Raw genomic sequence first — 18339 nt, 5'->3', positions numbered from 1 at the left:
CCAGGTTAATTTGAACAACATCCTCTAATTGCAGGTGATTGTTGGGTCATTAACAGACCCCAGCCATGTGAGTCTCAAGTGGGCTCCACCCGCAGATGTTCCATTTTAAAAAGCTAAACTCCCCACCAATCCTTTAGAACTGAAGAAGCCACTTGGATGAGTGGTGAAATGTTTTCAAGAAAACTTATGCAAGTCCAGTTGCCTTTGTTTTAGATATACCATGACCTTGATAATTGAGAATCTTCACAGGCATACAGCTACAAGACTGTTTTGAGCACACAGAGTGGAGTGTATTTGCTGAAAACAACTCATCTGTTCTGTCCTACATTAATTATTGCATAGAGAATGTTACCATAGTTAAGAAAAACCATTTGTTCCCTAACTAGAATCCCTGAATGATCAAAGAGACCAAGAGTTTGCTAAAAGAAAGAGATGCTGCTTACAGGGCAGGTGAGACAGCAGCCCATAATTTAGCCAGGGCTAATCTAATGCAAGGCATTAATGCAGCAAAACTCAGCCATAAACTCAGGATTGAGGACAGTTTTGATGACAACAACCCCCAATGTATGTGTCAAGGCATACAAACTTTCACAGACTACAAAAGGAATGATAATTTGCCTACAGATAGTAATTTATCCATAGTAGAAGAGCTTAACTTGCACTTTGCTTGCTTTGAAAAAGACTGCAGTAGTAGGGAAACAGTTAAGTCGACACTGCCACCTGATGAACGTCAACTACTGACACTGGACACTAACAAGGTCAGGAGGGTTCTACGCAGTGTCAATGTGAGGAAAGTGTCTGGTGCTGATGGTTTCCCATGCCGTGTACTTCGCGCATGCACCGACCAGCTGACGGAGGTTTTCACCAGGAATTTTAACCTCTCCCTGACCAGCGCCGTTGTCCCGAACTGCCTCAAAAGTACAACAATTGTGCTCATTCCCAAACAGCAAAATGCGAGTTGCCTGAATGACTATCGCCCGATCGCACTTACACCCTTGATATCCAAGTGCTTCGAGAAGCTGATTCTGACACATATTAAAAGCATCATCCCTGCCACTCTGGATCAGTATCAGTTTGCCTATCAGGCAAACAGATCAACAGAGGATGCAATCAGCCTCGTCTTCCACACTACGTTAGAGCACCTGGATGGGCCGAACACGTATGTCAGAATGCTCTTCGTTGACTTCAGTTTGGCCTTCAACACAGCCATCCCCAACAGACTGGTGTCCAAACTCCGCAACCTAGGTCTAAGCACAGCCATCGGTAGGTGGTCTCTGGACTTCCTGACCAACCGTCCCCAGAACGTTAAGTTAGGGAAACACACATCCTCCACTCTCACCCTGAACACTGGTGTTCCACAGGGATGTGTGTTGAGTCCTCTGCCGTATGCACTCTTCACCCATGACTGTCTATCTACCCACAAAACAAACACCATCCTGAAGTTCGCAGATGATACAACGGTGAGATTGCATACAGGGACGAGGTACGAAACCTGACAGCCTGGTGCTCTGCCAACAATCTCATTCTTAACACCAGGAAGACAAAGGAGATTGTGGTGGACTTCAGGAAGAAAAGGAGAACTGACCTCAGTCCTGTGCTCATATATGGCAAGGCTGTGGAGAGAGTCCCTAGTTTCAAATCCCTGGGGGGGAACATTACAGAAGACTTCTCTTGGCTACACACACATCTACTGTCATTGGAAAGGCACAAGAATGCCTCTATTTCTTGAGAAGACTGAGGAGAGCGACACTGTCCCAGGATCTTCTCGTGAATTTCTACCGATGTACGGTGGAGAGTGTACTGACGTTACGCTGCATTACAGCATGGTACACCAGTTGCACAAGAGAGGACCAGAAGGCTCTGCAACGGCTCATCAAGATGGCTCAGAAGATCACTGGCACACAGCTACCGGCAGTCGAGGACATTTATCCGTCCAGATGTCAGAGCAGGGCCTCCAGAATCATCAGGGACTCTACTCACCCTGCACACCACCTCCTCAGACTGCCCCCCTCTGCATGGCAATACAGGACAATTCACTCACACACCACAAGGATGAAAAACAGCTGAATGCCACTTAATTTTTATTTTATTATACTGTATTATTTATTTACTGTGTAATCTGTTTATTTTTTTATTTTTATAAAAGGAGAACAAAAGCACCACGTGTTCTTTTTTGGTAATACTAGCCCAATAATGAATTAAAGTCGAATGTATTATTGTATCAATCGTCCAGTCAGTTATGCCGTTTGCTGACGACGGGACTGCTTAGCGTCACCATTTCTCATTATTATTTTGACCAAATATTGATTTAAATGGACGATCACGAAACAACACAACCCCACGAAAGGTTCGACTCTCTTCTTGGACACCATTTTCTGCCATAAGTTTCGGCGGGAGTTCAAAATCTAGTACGTACAGCAGTCATAAAGTTTATCATGATCATGTCCGTAATTAGTACAAGTTTTTAACTGGTAAAGAGAATCGTGGTACATAATCTAACAAATTCATTCTAGAAATATTACAATTTGCCTGAGACAACTCTTATTTAACCACGTGAACTAGCAGTTTATGAAGGTCTTTCATTCATAGACGTAAAGATTTTTGTTTGACTCATCAAGTGTAGCTTTTAAGAAAAGCACGTTACTTCCGGCTGCAGTAACACGCATGCGTAGAACGTATGGCTCCAATAGGACGACGACAGTGTCAATCGATATCCGGTTCCGGTGACAGCGGGTCCTTGTCATTATGTTTGTTATTAAGCGCTTAGTGGAAGTACAGCTCTTCGGAGGATGAACTTCGCTTCTCTTACAGCTGTGAGTGCGGCATTATTTCTCTTTATGTTTCGGGCACAGCCGTCTGGTTAACCGCGTCATTGTGTCCTTGGTGGTTGTTGATTTGAGGATGAGGTGGCGGGGGAAGGATATTTGTGTTCACAACACACACAGTGAGTGACAGTCAGTACACTCTGACTCTGCTGCGGACAACAGCAATCAGCAAGGAAGGACTGACTCAGACTGAGTATGTTTATTAAGTTTACACTAAGAGTTATTAAACTGACACATTGTTGTGTAACTGTTGTAACGTGTTGAAGTTCTGACTTACATTCATTGCTAGAATACACTACTTACACTGACTGACTGGGTCACGTCACTTATCCCAGTGGAACACACTCTCTCTCTCTCTCTCTCTCTCTCTCTCTCTGTCACTCACACACTATGGCTGAACCTGAACAGCATGTCTTTGGACTGTGGGAGGAAACCAGAGCACCCAGAGTAAACCAGAGCAGACATGGGAGAATATGCAAACTCCACACAGACTGAGCGGGGATCAAACCCACATCCTCTCACACCACTCAGGTGCTGTGAGACAGCAGCACTTCTCACTGTGCCACCATGCTGCTGCTTTTACTTACTTACTGTTTTTTTATTTTCTAAAATTTGTTATGGAGGAAGATTTGCACTCCTTTGGGAGAAGGTTTTGTCGACTGATGAGAGCGAACAAGAACTTTCTGCCCCCCCCCGCGAACAGCATTCATGGAAGGTGCTGGCAGCTCTCTGAATTTTTGGAGGAGCAGGGAGACTGGTGAAGGTCCAGGGATCTGATGGGAAAGGTTGTTCCTGTCTGCAGAAGACTGAACGCTGGTGAGATGATTCACTGTTAAACAGGGCAATGATGTTAAGTGTAAAGCAAAGACAACCGTAGCAAGAAGAAAGTGAATGCCCTTCAGTGGCCCTGTCAAAGCTCATGTAATCCACTAGAAAATTTCTCTCAAGGCTTAGTCTCCAGTCTCTGGTCTCCTCTGGTGTGAAGTTGATAGAAACACACATGCCAAAAGATTTCCAGATCTTCCTCAAGAAGGGGCTTCATATATTATTACATACTGTATGAAGGGAATTTACAGTATGTGTTCATACTTTGGCTGCCCCGTGGAGTGTATATCTCTGTGTTTTATTTAATATATACTGCTACAGTTTTGATCAGTGACTCTGAACATTCCTATGGGCAAAAGGAGCAAAAAGCCATTTTAGTTTGACATGACACACAAATTAAAATGAGAGGTGGCTGCATTCCCTTTGCTTCTGTTGCAGGTTTTTTTTCTTCCCCTGCAGTATAGTGGAGTGAGAGTACACGTGACTTCTTGGATGACATCTGATCCAGTGACGTTTCTGTCATGGATACAGAGCGATAGGCAGCCGTGACTGAGAGAAGGTTGTGCTGCATAGAGTGTGATGCTCGCTGGCTCGCGTCGTGAACGCTGCCGGATTACGGCACAGATTAGAGGGAGCTAATAATAAACAGAGCTACATTAGAGGAGCGCTGTCACCAACAGTACAACGTGGAATCAGTCGCTGATACCGCTTTTCTCGCTGGGGGTATATGTGTTTAACTATTTATGCCAAAGCATATTGGGGAATATACAGTAGATCAGAACTCATTTTTATTTATTTATCTGATCCTGGTCACTTTTACCAATTACTTCTGTGTTTTCATACAACTGGCTATTTACAAAGATGTGTTGGATTATGGTAAGGTTTTGGTCACAAGGCTTCACCTGCAGTGGGTTTGCTGATACAGAAATTTCATGACCCCCAGTTGATCAGTTCCACTGAAGCTTTGTTCTAAAGGAGTCTGACCAGTATTAAATTCCCTCTTGAGTGTACTTGTGTGCTTGTTGTCTGCTCTGTGTGGGTACAGATATCTAACAATTATCTTATTTTAAATACTTGAACTACACAGTTTATGCTGATTGTCATAATAATGTATGAATGTACTCTTGGTGCATCTACTTCAACATCATGTGGTGTGTCATTGTAACTGAATAATTTGAATATTAAAAAGAACAATTAATGCTATTATTGTAGACATTATGCGTACCATCCCAATTGAAGAACCGAAATACAAATATGGGAGAAATCAGCAGCATTATTTTAAAGCAATAATTTTGCACAGCTGTCATTATGATGTTTGGTGCAGTTATTTTGAAGAGTATCCTAACACAAATGATTAGTTGATATGTTTTATTCTCTGAATTTTATTCTCTGCTATTGTGGGGTTTTTTTTGCATCAAACAGAAAAGATAAACATACCAGAGATTGTCACATTAGTGAAGCCAACAGAATCATTTTGAATTCCTTATGAAAGCAGTATACAGATGGTGCTGATGTGGAGCTGAAGTATAATCAGACATTTTTTTCCATGGGTTTCACTGAACAATGTTTTCCAGTAAATATACATGCAGTGGAGAATTTAGCCAGTGGAAACGTAATGGACAACAGCAGTGACACCGAAATCGCATTAGTTATCGCATTAGTTATCTCATGATACAAGGTAACGTGAGCTTACGCTCTCAGCTCCACATGGTAGTTGCACTTTATGCTGCTATTAGCTGATGTACATAATTTTTGTAACGTATTGGATTGCTTCCTGTTATGAAATGTGGCGCCATGAATGTATTTGTACAGGACTGCTGTCGTATTCTTAGCATCAGCGCAAGTCCTACAGTTGCTTGTGTAGCGATGAGCTCCCGTGCCAGCAGTTGAACCTAAGTGTGCTCTGTACATGTCTCTTTGCTCGAAAAAATCAATTTGTTGGTTTCTAATGAAATCTCTCTGTGTTTCTGAGTGTCTTTCACACGTGTGGAGACCAGCTCATTGTGGTGGCCCTTTCTGTGTTGTGCAGGGGCCAGAAGTGGGATCATGGCTCGCATGACTGAGAGCTCCAGCGGGAACCCCTCCCCCACAGGCGCTTTGGCCGAGCAGAAGGAGACCCCCCCTGTGGATGCAGAGCTTTATCCTGACCGGCAGGAAGGTGAGTCTCCGTGAAACCCCCCATATCAGTATGCACCTGCACTCTGTTTTCAGAAGGTGGGTCCCCCCCCCCCCCCCCCCCCCCCCTTCATTCATAGTAATATTACCGTCCCACCTGGAGCAATGGACAGCATCCATTGACACAAACTTTTTTACCACCAAGGGCAGCAGTTCAATTCTTGTTCTAAATTTGTAGCTCATCTGCACATGGCTGGATAGTGCAGTTCATTTAATTTTTTGCACTTATGAACCTTTATGCTGGTGTTTTATTGTCACATGATGGTAAAATTTCTAATAAGGGCAGCTGGTAGTGTAGTGGGTAAAGCTGCTGCATTTTGACTTAAAGGTCGCAGGCTCGAATGCCACGTCCTGCTGTAGTACCTTTGAGCAAAGTACTTACTCTAAATTGCTCCAGTAAAATTACCCAGGTGTATAAATGGGTAAATAACTGTAAGTAACTTAACACTGTAAGTCACTTTGTAGAAAAGAATCAGCTGAATGAATAAATGTTCCAGTAAGTGAAATGCAGGGATAGAGCGTGAACATTTTTGTATCATATATGAACTAATTTCCGCAATTTGAGCTGTTTTCTCTGTCTTCTGGCAGAAGGGTCTCCTGTGTCGGAGTGTGTGGACCTCCCGGTGAGTGAGGAGGAGCAGGTCGGAGCCGGAGCCAGAGCCACAGTTGGTGTGGAGGTGAGCTTAAATACACAGGACTAAAAGCTCAGTTTATTCTTTTAAAACAAAAATCTTTTGTACTTCTTGAATTTGTTTTATAAATTATAAATTTTGTATATCATTTTCTTCCTATTCCTGCTGAACATAACAAATCATTAATATAGTTAACATAAAGGCCACATGTTGCATTTTTGCATAACTTTAAACTTATCAATGTGCAGTTTATTAATATGCAGAAAAAAGTCCAAAGGACTTTTATTTGATGTTAGGTGAATGTTTGTGCTGAAAATGTTGGGTTTGTCAAGTGCGATCCTGGCACAGTGGGAACATTTCATCCTTCCTGTGCTCTCAAGGTTAATAGTAAAGTCCATTCAGTTTCTCGTCTCCAGTGCAGCACTTCTGTGTGCCTTCTTTATTTTATTTTTACTGGTTTAACTTATTTCAGAAAAGAAACACTTCTTGCCCTGAAATACTGTGTGAAGACAAAGCTGATGGTATGAGCTTTTCTATCTGTCTCAAAGAATTGAAATGAATGAATTGAATTGAAATTGACTGAAAGGTTAACTTGGATACCAAAAAATAACTTCCCTTATTGGTAGCGGTATAAAAAAAATTAATGTTCCATAACTGTTAACACTGATTTTCTCAAACCTGTATTTATAGTTTGTAATGTTAAAACTGTTGTAATATTCAAAACAGCAGGAACAAATGTGGAAATAAATATCAGTTTCATTATATCATCTATAAGAATATTTTTCCCAGAGATGTGTGTTTTAACGCATGATTATTAAGCAGTCATTTTATTCATATTTATCTCTGTATATGTATTAACCCTGTATCAGTTATGTGCTGTGTGTTTCTGGTATTCTGGTGTTTCTCCCTCCCATAGTCCCTTGGGCTCAGAGCTCCTTAACCAAGTCTCTGCAGAAGGCCGAAACCCTCTTGAGGAATAGGCTGAACCCGGGCCTCAAGTGGCTGCTCCGGCAGAAATCTGACTATGGAAACATGGATATGGAGAACGAGGACACCTTTGTGGCCGGCCAGAATCTGACCACGCGATCGTCACGCCGGCTTCAGCACGTGGAGCATTGCATGCTGGAACTGAGCCGTCAGTTCCAGGTGCTGCAGGAGTCCGAAGGTGCAGGGTCACGTGGCTCCATCAAGTGTTTCTCTTTGGACAGTGAGTTTTGCCACCATCCAGCAGCTGCCGCTATACGTCAGCACTATGGGACGCTCCACCATTTGCTGGAGGAGAGAGCCCAGCTCCTCGTTCTGCACGAATACACGCGTCGCTCCATGGTGGCTTCTTCATTCGTGGCAAACCTGGCTGCCTTGCTGGAGGGGGAGGGTTTTTCGCTCGCCGTTGGTGCTGAAGGAGCAGAGCAGCCAGCCTCCATTTGGCAGTATGGCATCAGCGCCCTGTGCATGGAGCTGCGCGTCCATCTCAACCACTGGAACTGCCTGTGTGCCAAAGCCCGCGCGGAGAAATGGTTGAGGGGTGTTCTCTTCCGCCGAGCTCACACCTTCCATGCCATGAAGCAGCACCTCTGTGTGCTGGGACTGCAGGCGCTAGCGCTGATGGAGCGGTACATTTCACAGGCTCTCTGTGTCCTTGCCCTCGCTGACCCCAGCTGTGTGCCTAAAGAGGCCCTAGAGGACCTGCTGGCAGGGACAAAGGCCTTCAACCATGTTGTGACTGAACAGAGGCTCCAGATGAGGGGCTGTCAGATGATCGATCTTCCCAAACCACTTCCAGTGTCCAGGCTGCTGGAGATTCTGGCCAAGCACAGGGGCCGGATGGCAGCTGAGCAGCTGCACCGTTGCTTGGCTGATAAGAGCTTCACCTCTGTATCCAGCCACGATGTCCCTTGGAGCCAGAGGTGGAACTGTACCAACACATTGGCTCTGCAGCCTGCCTTTCCGCCGGGAAACGAGACCCCCGGTGTCGGTCCATCTCAGCCGAAGGTAAGCAGTCGTCCAGTGGCTGCATTTGCTGCTCTTCCCTTGGAAGCTTTTATCAAGTTGGACATGGACTTCAGAGGGAAGCTTCTTCAGGCCCTGGTCTCTTCCACTGAGTTGTTTGTGCCTCATGTTACAAACAGGCCAAAGTCAGACCATGTAAATGCTGTAAGCTGCTCTTTTGACGACGGTCCCGGAAGCGATGGTCTAAAGGCCCATGAGGAAGATGGGGAGGCCATAGACACCAGAGTATGGAAGTTTGTCCAGTGGCGGGACATTGGGAGAATGGATTCTTCTGTGGCTCTCATAAACCAGTATGGACATATGCTGTGGCGAGAGTTCAGGAGAGCCCTCTTGACCCTCTTCTTCTGCCCATGGAGCAGTGTGTTTGTGGGAAACCTGAATCTCTTTAAGGATCACATGGCCTTCCTTGTGGTTCAAGAGCTCTACAGCAGCTGCAGAACAGGTGGGAATGTCTTCTTATGGCGCATAACTCAGGACGTTTTGGTTTTGTTGTGTGTAAATATTCAGTCGGTTTCAGTTCTTTCCTGGTTGATACTTCACCGCTGTTTACCACAATTGGGGGGCTCGCTTTATGAATGACATTTTTTGATTTGTACTGCTGGAATGAATGGACTTGTCAAGAGTTAACTGTCACCATGCTCTTTCATTTGTGTGTGCTGTCGTACATATTCACACTTCACGACTGTGTGTGCGCGCTTTTTTCAGAAAGAATCCCTGCTGAGTGTGCGAGAGTAATAAATGATATCTGCGCAGAAATAGTGACCAAGACTGCCTTTGTACACTGGGATGAAGGTAAGTACACTTCATCCTCTTGTGACCGGAGGGAAGGTCTGCTAATGCCCAGTGTCTTATTTGTTTATGTATGTGTTCACTCCCTGACCACTTTATTAGGTACACCTTGCTAGTACTGGGTTGGACCCCCCTTTTGCCTTCAGAACTGCCTTAATTCTTCCTGGCATAGAGTCAACAAGGTTCTGGAAACATTCCTCAGAGATTTTGGTCCATGTTGACATGATAGCATCACGCAGTTGCTGCAGATTTGTCGCCCGCCCATCCATGATGCGAATCTCCCGTTCCACCACATCCCATAGGTGCTCTATTGGCTTGAGATCTGGTGACTGTGGAGGCCATTTGAGTATAGTGAACCCATTGTCATGTTAAAGAAACCAGTTTGAGATGATTTGAGCTTTGTGACATGGTGCATTATTCTGCTGCAAGTAGTCATCAGAAGATGGGTACACTGTGGTCATAAAGGGATGGACATGGCAGCAACAATACTCAGGTAGGCTGTGGCGTTTAAACGATGGTCAGTCGGTACTAAGGGGTCCAAAGCGTGCCAAGAAAATAATCCCTCACACCATTACACCACCACCACCAGCCTGAACTGTTGATACAAGGCAGGATGGATCCATGCTTTCATGTTGTTTATGCCAAATTCTGACCCTACCATCTGAATGTCGCAGCAGAAATCGAGACTCATCAGACCAGGCAACGTTTTTCCAATCTCCTCTTGTCCAGTTTTGGTGAGCCCGTGCGAATTGTAGCCTCAGTTTCCTATCCTTAACTGAGAGGAGTGGCACCCGGTGTGGTCTTCTGCTGCTGTAGTCCATCTGCTTCAAGGTTCGACGCGTTGTGCGTTCAGAGATGCTCTTCTGCATACCGCGGTTGTAACGAGTGCTTATTTGAGTTACTGTTGCCTTTCTATCAGCTGGAACCAGTCTGGCCATTCTCCTCTGACCTCTGGTATCAATCAACAAGGCATTTTCGCCCACAGAACTGCCGCTCACTGGATATTTTCTCTTTTTCTGACAATTCTCTGTAAACCCTAGAGATGGTTGCATGTGAAAATCCCAGTAGATCAGCAGTTTCTGAAATACCCAGACCAGCCCGTGTGGCACCAACAACCATGCCACGTTCAAAGTCACTTAAATCACCTTCTTCCCCATTCAGATGCTCAGTTTGAACTTCAGCGGACTGTCTCGACCGTGTCTACATGCCTAAATGCATTGAGATGCTGCCATGTGATTGGCTGATTAGGTATTTGTGTTAACAAGCAGCTGAACAGGTGTACCTAATAAAGTGGCTGGTGTGTGTGTGTGTGTGTGTGTGTGTGTGTGTGTGTGTGTGTGTGTGTGTGTGTGTGTGTGTGTGTGTGTGTGTGTGTGTGTGTGTGTGTGTGTGTGTGTGTGTGTTGGCAGTACTCATGTTTTAGATAACTGAAATCTTCTATTTAACGGGTTTATTAAATTAACTGACTTTGTTGGAAATTCCATTAAATATTTTTAAATTTAGGCTCCCCCACCCTCAGTTTTGGCTTCATTTCTCCAATTCGCTCAAGAAAAAGTTACAAATGATCCTGGTGCCACACTGGAAGATGTAGCATTTACAACACACTAAATCTGAATGTATTAAAAAAATTAAATGTTTCATACAGGTAAATCCCTTCAAATATTTTTTTTTTTTTTTTATTTTATTTTTAATAAAACAGTTTGTGTTCCTCTTTGATTTTGTCTTTGCTGATGAATTTCTGGGAAAATAAATTAGTATTTGAAAACTCTGGGAAGTATATAAAAATAATTCTGTGCTGCACTGAACTTTCCAGTCGTTCTGGTGTCGGGTCCCACAGGCAGGTCCTGATCCGAAGAGCTGCTGTCGTGTCTGGACTCTGACAGCAGGAGGCACCAGGGGACTCTCCACACCCACAAAGTGCCACTACAGATGTAACAATATCACAAAATGACCATGAATTTGTGCTCAGTATCGTTCAGAAAAGGGTTAAACTGGTTTTAATGGTCATATTGAGGTACTTGGATGATGCCCTGATTGGAAGGAGACTTTTCTGGAACTTCAGCTGCATATGGTGTCTTTCACCACTATGTGCTGGAAGTTTTAAATAATATTTTCAGAGTATTGCATTTTAACACATGTAAAGAACTATTAATGAAACAGAGCTTCAAACAGTTCATTTTGAGGAATAATTCCTGAAATTGTAGTAGGTAAAGTGTAAATCCTGATGAATTTTGCAGGAGGTGTGTCACTGTGCAGTTCTGTGAATAATACTGCTTCTTTATTATATATTTATAAACTAAAATAACCACATGCATAACCATTGTGTCCTGAACCGCTGCGGTAAATTCATTTCATGTTCGTCATTACAGAGTTGTAACTGAGCTGCAAGCAATAGAGAAATTTAAATAAATTAATAATGTTAAAATATTATTGTGAGCTTTGGGGTTTTTCCTTAGCACACAGTAATGAAAGCAACCGAATGCACCAATTTTGAAGTGGAGAAATGTTAATTTTCTGATACTGTACATCTTTAGACATCATTAGTGTTTGAAATTTTTGTGATAGAAATTCACCTTATAGCATTAAAGACATCTATCTTAAAATTGTACAGCTTAGGAATAAAACATTTTAAACATTAGCTTTTCATTATAGTATATTTGAATCTGTGGGATCAGTCTATGGTTTCATTCCTAATTTGTATTTAAGGTACCTTTGTACACGGCAGGCTGTTTCCGCAGCGTTTACACAGCCAGCGTGGCAGTTACGTTGGAGTGTTTCTCTGTTTCTCTGTCCTAACTGCTGTGTTCTGTTTCTGCCAGTGATGTGTGCATCTCTGGGGACAGGACAGAAGGACCGATGCCTTCCTCACCCTGGCTCTGCAGTGAGGACCTTCACCATGGAGCTGTACCTCCAGCTCTTCCATCCCTTACACACAGTCATTAGTTGCCTGGACCCAAGTATGTACCTCGTACCTGCTTTCTCACCTGTCATTTCTTAAATCATGTATATGACCAGCTCCCTGCCGAGGTTTTTTTTTTTTTTTTTTTTTTTTTTTTAAAAACTGCCCCCCCCCCCCCATCCTGCCGAATTCAGTCCTCCAGCAGCCTCCCCATCCACACTCCTACGCATGCTGTATCTTCTCCTCCATGCCTCATTTGTCTAGCAGTGGTGTGTGCTCTGACAAGCATCTTTCAGAAATCTAGTTACTTTTTACATGGTTCAAAATCATGATCTATCATAATAATGAGTCTTCAAGTAAAAAAGGTTTGAAGGCGATGGTTTAAGACGCTGAAAGGCACAAAAGAAAGCCTTACTGATCAATTCAAAACTTTGTCATAAAATTAATAGAATTCTCATGGAAGATGACTTCAAGGACTCTGTCAGATTTGATCTGCTTATTTATCGGAAAGGATGCTTTATCATACTCCAGTTTGCCACACAAGTATTTTACAGTACACAGCCTGTACAAGTACATTAAGTGGTTATGCAGATTGCTTTGAAGTCACTGCTAGCTATGTCAGTCTTACAAGGCTGTCATCATGCTGAATATGAATTGTATTTCAGCATCGTCAGTTAATGTTTAAATAGAATAGAATGGCAGTAATAAGTGGTTTCCGTTGGAGTTTATATAACAAAGCAAGTTGCTTTTAATGTTCCCTGGTGAAGCTAATGTGAAGCCTACATAAAAGCTATATGTTAGCCTATCAAATCCAGCCATGGGAAACCTGACCGAAACCTGGCAAGAATATTTACATCATCTTACAGTACTGGCCCAGACCTTGTGCTGAAATACTCCCAGGTGAAATAAAGACCTGTAGTGGAGTTTACCGTGCAGGACGCTCGCGGGTGGGACTCTCACAGTGAAATATTAACTTGTGTTCAGGCTTATTGACTAAAACACTTACTGGCAGGCTGTGGCCTGGAGCTCAGAGATGCCAGGACCCTGCGGTTGCTCCAGTTGGGGTTGCTCGGCAGATCGGTTTCCACCATCCACTCATCCACCTTCTGGCTCAAGAGCAAAGCTTATCAGTTCCTTTCGTCTTGGTCCCTTAATAAGTTCCTGCTGGTGACACAAGGAGATCTCAAGGTATGCACTGTTTTATTAAGTAAATCACATTTTATTAACCTTCATTTAGTTGAGGTCTTTGCCCAAGACAACTTTCAATATCAAATAGACAGCATGATTTACCAATTTTATTACAGAGATTATACTTATGGAAGCAACTATGTATATGGGTCTTGATCAGGATCTTTGTACCAAGAGCTTTAAGTAACCAGGTACCTTCCAGCTGCAAGGCCTTCACCGTGAACTCTGTGCTACCTGCTGCATCAAGCAAGGCTGTTACTTCCATTTCAAGAAGACAATGCAAAAATCAGATTCTATGAATAAATTGTGCTATTGAATGTAATTTTTTTTTTTTTTTTTTTTTTTTTTTTAAAAAAAAAAAAAGCATTTTCACCTTCCACCTTCTGAATGTATCAGTGCAAAGTGTTTTAAAAAAGTATTTGTTCTCTCTTCCAGTTGGAGGAGTACAACATTTTTGCAGCTTTATGAAGTTAAATTTGATCATATATTTTTGTCAGTTCCAATGCATCATTGAAACCTGAGAGAGAAGTGACACTAGCGCTGTTCTATCTTATTTCCTTGGTGTGGAAGGTATTGAAATGTGTTTGCCCCTTCAATGGCTGCAGCACCTTCAGCTGCAATGACTGCAACTACACACTTAATTCATTTATTTATTTATCTGGCACTTTTCTCCAAAGCAACTTATAGTGTTAATCTACCTTCAATTATTTACCCATTTATACAACTGGATAATTTTTACTGGTGCAGTTTTAGGGTTAGTACCTTTCTCAAGGGTACTACTGCTGGAGGTGGGATTACAGCCTGGGATCTTTAGATCCAAAGGCAGCAGCTGTAACCACTACACTACCAGCTACCCCACACCTCCTGTAGTTGTTTTCTAAGGTCTCACATCACTCTGGAGGAATTTTATTCCTTGCAGAACTGCTTTAGACCTGTTCAGCAACATTTGCAGGTGTTCAAGCATAAACAGCTCAGATGTTTTGAGTTCCTGGGACAACTTGTACAGTAATGGGAAGTAATGTTCTGTTTTCTTTGCGAAGGTGCTGAAGGCAGCTGTGGAGGGCCTGGTGCAGCAAGTAGAGGTGGTCCATGTGGACCATGACGGAGATCAGTCCCTTGTCAAGCGGCAGGTAGCGCAGCTCCACCAAGGGGCTGAACACTTACAGGTGAGATGCCCCTGACCTTCATACCCCCAGCATTTACTCTGCCAATATATGCTGATGTATGAAAAACACTTTTTATGTGTTCTGTTGCCAAAAGGTCTGTGCTTACATTCACAGGCCTTCTCTGATTGTGTCCTTAAAACCTTCTCTGTGGACTGCAAGAAAATGGCAGGGCAAATTTTTGAGCAAACCATGCCATCGGGTAAACACTGGAGAGTGAACTGCAAAACAGGTATGGAATTGTTACTGAGGAGTTGGAAAGGTGGAGTGTGTGAGAGCAGAACTGACAGAGCAGAACAAACTTCTTTAACTGCCATGCAGAATCTCTCTCTTTCACTTTATCAGTTTTGCAGGTGAAGTTGGTGTGCAAGTAGTCTAGTCTAACGTCCCACTGCTTTGCGTTGCTCTTTTATCCAGAGTGGTTGACATGTACCCTACAAAATTCAAGTATGGTTTAGTGTGGTGTTCCAGTTTTGGAACCGAGTCGTGTTGTCTGCAGAAGTTCTCAGGTGTCGCAGCAATAGTTGGGTGTATAAGGTATTGGCCGGAGGACGAGTACCAGAACCTGCTCAAGGACTTTGATGGGGGAATTCAGCAGGTTCAAGGGACCACTGTGACCGCAAGTGTGGGGGGTGCATCTGGACAACAGGCTGGAATGGATCTGTGGTGTTGCGGCCCTGTACAAGAAAGGGCAGAGTAGCATTTACTTTCTCAGGAGGCTCAGGTCTTTTCTACTGAGTTGCTGCCAGACTGAACGAGTACACGTGTGTGTCATGCTTGTGCGTCCTTTCACTCCATGTCTTGGGCAGAGTTACCAAGCACTCCCAGCGAGTACGCGGTCTCGGCGGCTCACAGCGTCATCGGCCAGGTACTGGAAGGGGTGCAGCCACTGCCAGATGAGGCTCGTGTCCCTGCTCTGAGCAAGGCCATGACAGCCTTCATGGAGGCCTGGATGGAGCACATACTCAAGCGAAAGATCAAGTTCAGGTGAGTGTGTCCCTCATAGGGGGGTTCCAAGTCATGTTACGGTCATTCTGCTGGCCTGATACCTCGCTGCCCCGTGTGTGTTACTGCATGCAGGTAGTCAGGTGTCTAGCAGCCAGCAGCAGCACATTAACACTGAAGCGACAGCGAAAGTGTTGCAGCAAGTTGTTGTCAGTATGGACTGTAAACCAGGTACTTGACATAAAAATGAGTAATTTTTTACAGTTTTTTTTTTTTTTTTTTGTGTATTCTGGCATGAGTGAGGCAACTGCCTGCTAGAGTAGCTGGATCATGTGTTTTTGAGCGCTTTTCTTCAGCGTCTTTGTGTCTAATGTACAATGTTTCACACTTGCTGCAGCTTCTAATAAATGCCTTAGATTGTGGTGGTAACTGAAGGTCATAGTGTACATTAGTTCAGCCTTGGTACTAAACCACACTTAAGGTAATCCTGGCAACTCCTGCAGATTAATTAGTGCTGATTAGATCTTTTATTATTTTGAGCTGAAACCTTCTACACCAGTTAACTGTTACCAGTACAAGAAATATTTATTGACTTCACCAAGAACGGCACATTTCCACTTTTTTTGAAAAGTAATAAATCAGTCAGACTATATGTAGCTTTTTTAACTTTCTGTAGTTACTGAAGTTTGGTGACCTGAACTGAGCTCAGCCCAATGTACCCCTCCCCTCCCGCAGTGTGCAGGGGGCGCTGCAGCTCAAGCAGGACTTCGACCTGATCCGCGACCTGATCCGCTCCGAGGAGTACAGCTTGTCTGAAGAGGTGCACCAGCATCTGCTGTCTCTACATGTCTTCCACCAGGTGGACAGCGCCATCGTGAGTCTTCTGCAACAGCCCGTGGCCAAGCCCTACGTGGCGCCCCATGGCTGGGAGCCCTTCCGCCGCTGCTGTGAGTGCCGCTGTTTACAGGCTGTGTGGCTCACTTTGTGACTCATTTCCTCTCAGAGTGGGGACTGCATCTCATCCAGTGTGCAAATCCCAGTTGCATTTATTCCTTTATTTGACACTTTTCTATAAAGCCTCTTACAGTGCTGCTTACACTGATTTACCCATTTAAACAGCACGATGGCACAGTGAATAGTCCTGTTGTGTCCAGCACCAGGGTGGTGTGAAAGGATCTCCCCATGTTTGCATGGGATTCAGTGACTGAATAACCCATTTGTGTGTGTGTGTGTGTGTGTGTGTGTGTGTGTGTGTGTGTGTGTGTGTGTGGGGGAGAGAGGAAGGGAAGGAAGGACTGATACCTGGTTCCTGTGTCTGCGAGTTGAATTAATATAAATGTTCATTATAGTATATTAGGAGTGTTGTCATGGACCTCCTTTTTGCCTTTTGTTACTGAGCATGTGACCCATGACTGTTTTTGACATCTAAAATGTTAAAAAATGATGCTGAGTCCAGGCACACAGGCAAGTGGAAGGCTGGTGTGCATGTAGAAATGTAGGAGAAAAAAAAATTGCAAAACTAGACACCATAGTTGTGACTAGTAAGAAGCAATAATTCTTCACATATTTCTCATAAGTTAAAAATGAAACTTGATTACCCATAAAGCAATATATTTGCACTGGAGTTACTGTATATAGCCATCTTGAATGGACTGGTGTCCCATCCAATGTGTACCCTGAGTAACCTAGCCTGAGTCCTGTGCTTCCAGGATAGGCTCTGGACCCCTGTGGCCCTGCAACAGGACAAGTGGTTAGTGACAGAGTGTGAGAGTGATATTTGGGCCATATCCAGGTCATACTTCATTTCAGGTATAACTGGTATGTAAGCTGGCCAGTTACTTATTCTTTCTGGGCTTGTTATAAGACAGAACTGTCATAGACCTCTGTTAGTAGAGAATGAAATAATGGTAACTGGTCAAACCGCTCAGAACATTTTCACCATGACTGAGAAACGCTTCTGTTTTTACTATGAAGTACAAGCAGCAGCTCTGTAACGTCCGTGTCGACAGGTCCAAACAGCAGTCACCCCATCGACCCGGGGACCGGCAGCCTGAACAGCCTCGAGAGCATGGACATCCAGGCGGCCCGCAACCAGGCACTAATGGAGGCAGAGGGCTCTCTGGCACCCAGACTGCTCAGCAGCTCACCTCCCGAGTCATACCTGGCCATCTCGCAGCAGGAGTGGCTGGCTTTGCGCCTCAACAGCGGCTCTCGCTGGAGGATCCCCGGGCTGCACTGCATGAACAAGTCCGAGCACTGACCCGACCCGCGTCTTTCGCCAGGCCTTCACGTTACGGCTCTCGCGACGCCAGCAGAGGGACAGCCACTGATGTTTCCCCCTTAAACATTGCGATGGTGTTAAATTGCAGGAGTGGGACTGTCTTTAATGCACGTTTCGTTTTGCTGGAATCTGAAACCAGCATCAGATTCATTGACTTCACCTTGGGGAAACCTGGTATCAACGTTATAATTTGTCAGTATGAATTAAGACTTCATACAAATGTGACAGTATCATTTATGTTTTAATTCTGGTGATGTGAGTACCTTGTAAACTTGTATAACTGAAGCCTAGTTAATGTGAAAGAAATTTAAATTATGCAATTAAGTGTTTTTTTTTTTTTTTTTTCTTCCTTCCCCCCTCCCCAATTACAAAACCAGGTGGAACCCTGATTTCTTATAAGGATTTGAATGTGGCAAATACTATAGTTATTGCTGGAAGTGTAGTGGTTAGAGCTGCTGCCTTTGGACCTAAAGCTCGTAGGCTTGAATCCTGTCTCCAGCTGTAGTACTCTGGAGCAAGGTACTTACCCTAAAATTGCGCCAGTAAAAATTACCCAGCTGTATAAATGGGTAAACAATTATAAGTTGCTTTGGAGAAAAGCATTGGG

The 18339-nt window shown here is 43.9% G+C and overlaps 1 protein-coding gene across 4 annotated transcripts; it reads left to right on the top strand.

The window, feature by feature from the left end:
* Positions 1-2754: 2754 nt before the first annotated feature.
* ccdc142 (coiled-coil domain containing 142) lies at positions 2755-18201 on the top strand. Of its 4 annotated transcripts, XM_018728678.2 has the most exons (14): positions 3318-3356; positions 3529-3641; positions 5680-5808; positions 6414-6502; positions 6930-6978; positions 7374-8909; positions 9173-9259; positions 12076-12213; positions 13168-13343; positions 14384-14509; positions 14624-14738; positions 15316-15493; positions 16187-16398; positions 17461-18201. In XM_018728678.2, exons 2-14 carry the CDS (start codon positions 3602-3604, stop codon positions 17709-17711), a joined length of 3126 nt encoding a protein of 1041 aa, XP_018584194.2. In that variant the 5' UTR covers positions 3318-3356; positions 3529-3601; the 3' UTR covers positions 17712-18201. The 4 variants fall into 4 exon arrangements, with proteins under 4 accessions (XP_018584208.2, XP_018584194.2, XP_018584217.2 ...); XM_018728692.2 differs by lacking the exons at positions 3318-3356; positions 3529-3641 and adding an exon at positions 2755-2813; XM_018728701.2 differs by lacking the exons at positions 16187-16398; positions 17461-18201 and adding an exon at positions 15587-15610.
* The last annotated feature ends 138 nt before the right edge of the window (positions 18202-18339 follow it).

This window comes from Scleropages formosus, chromosome 1 (assembly GCF_900964775.1).
Source record: "Scleropages formosus chromosome 1, fSclFor1.1, whole genome shotgun sequence".
NCBI lineage: Eukaryota > Metazoa > Chordata > Actinopteri > Osteoglossiformes > Osteoglossidae > Scleropages > Scleropages formosus.
The sequence above is the reverse complement of the archived record's forward strand: the minus strand, read 5'-3'. Positions and strand labels throughout refer to the sequence as shown.

Coding starts and splice junctions, on each gene's coding strand:
- ccdc142 (XM_018728678.2), top strand. CDS start 3,602: ATGGGAAAGGTTGTTCCTGTCTGCAGAAGACTGAACGCTG. Junction 3,642..5,679: donor CTGCAGAAGACTGAACGCTG/GTGAGATGATTC, acceptor TGTGTTGTGCAG/GGGCCAGAAGTGGGATCATG. Junction 15,494..16,186: donor AAGCGAAAGATCAAGTTCAG/GTGAGTGTGTCC, acceptor CCCCTCCCGCAG/TGTGCAGGGGGCGCTGCAGC.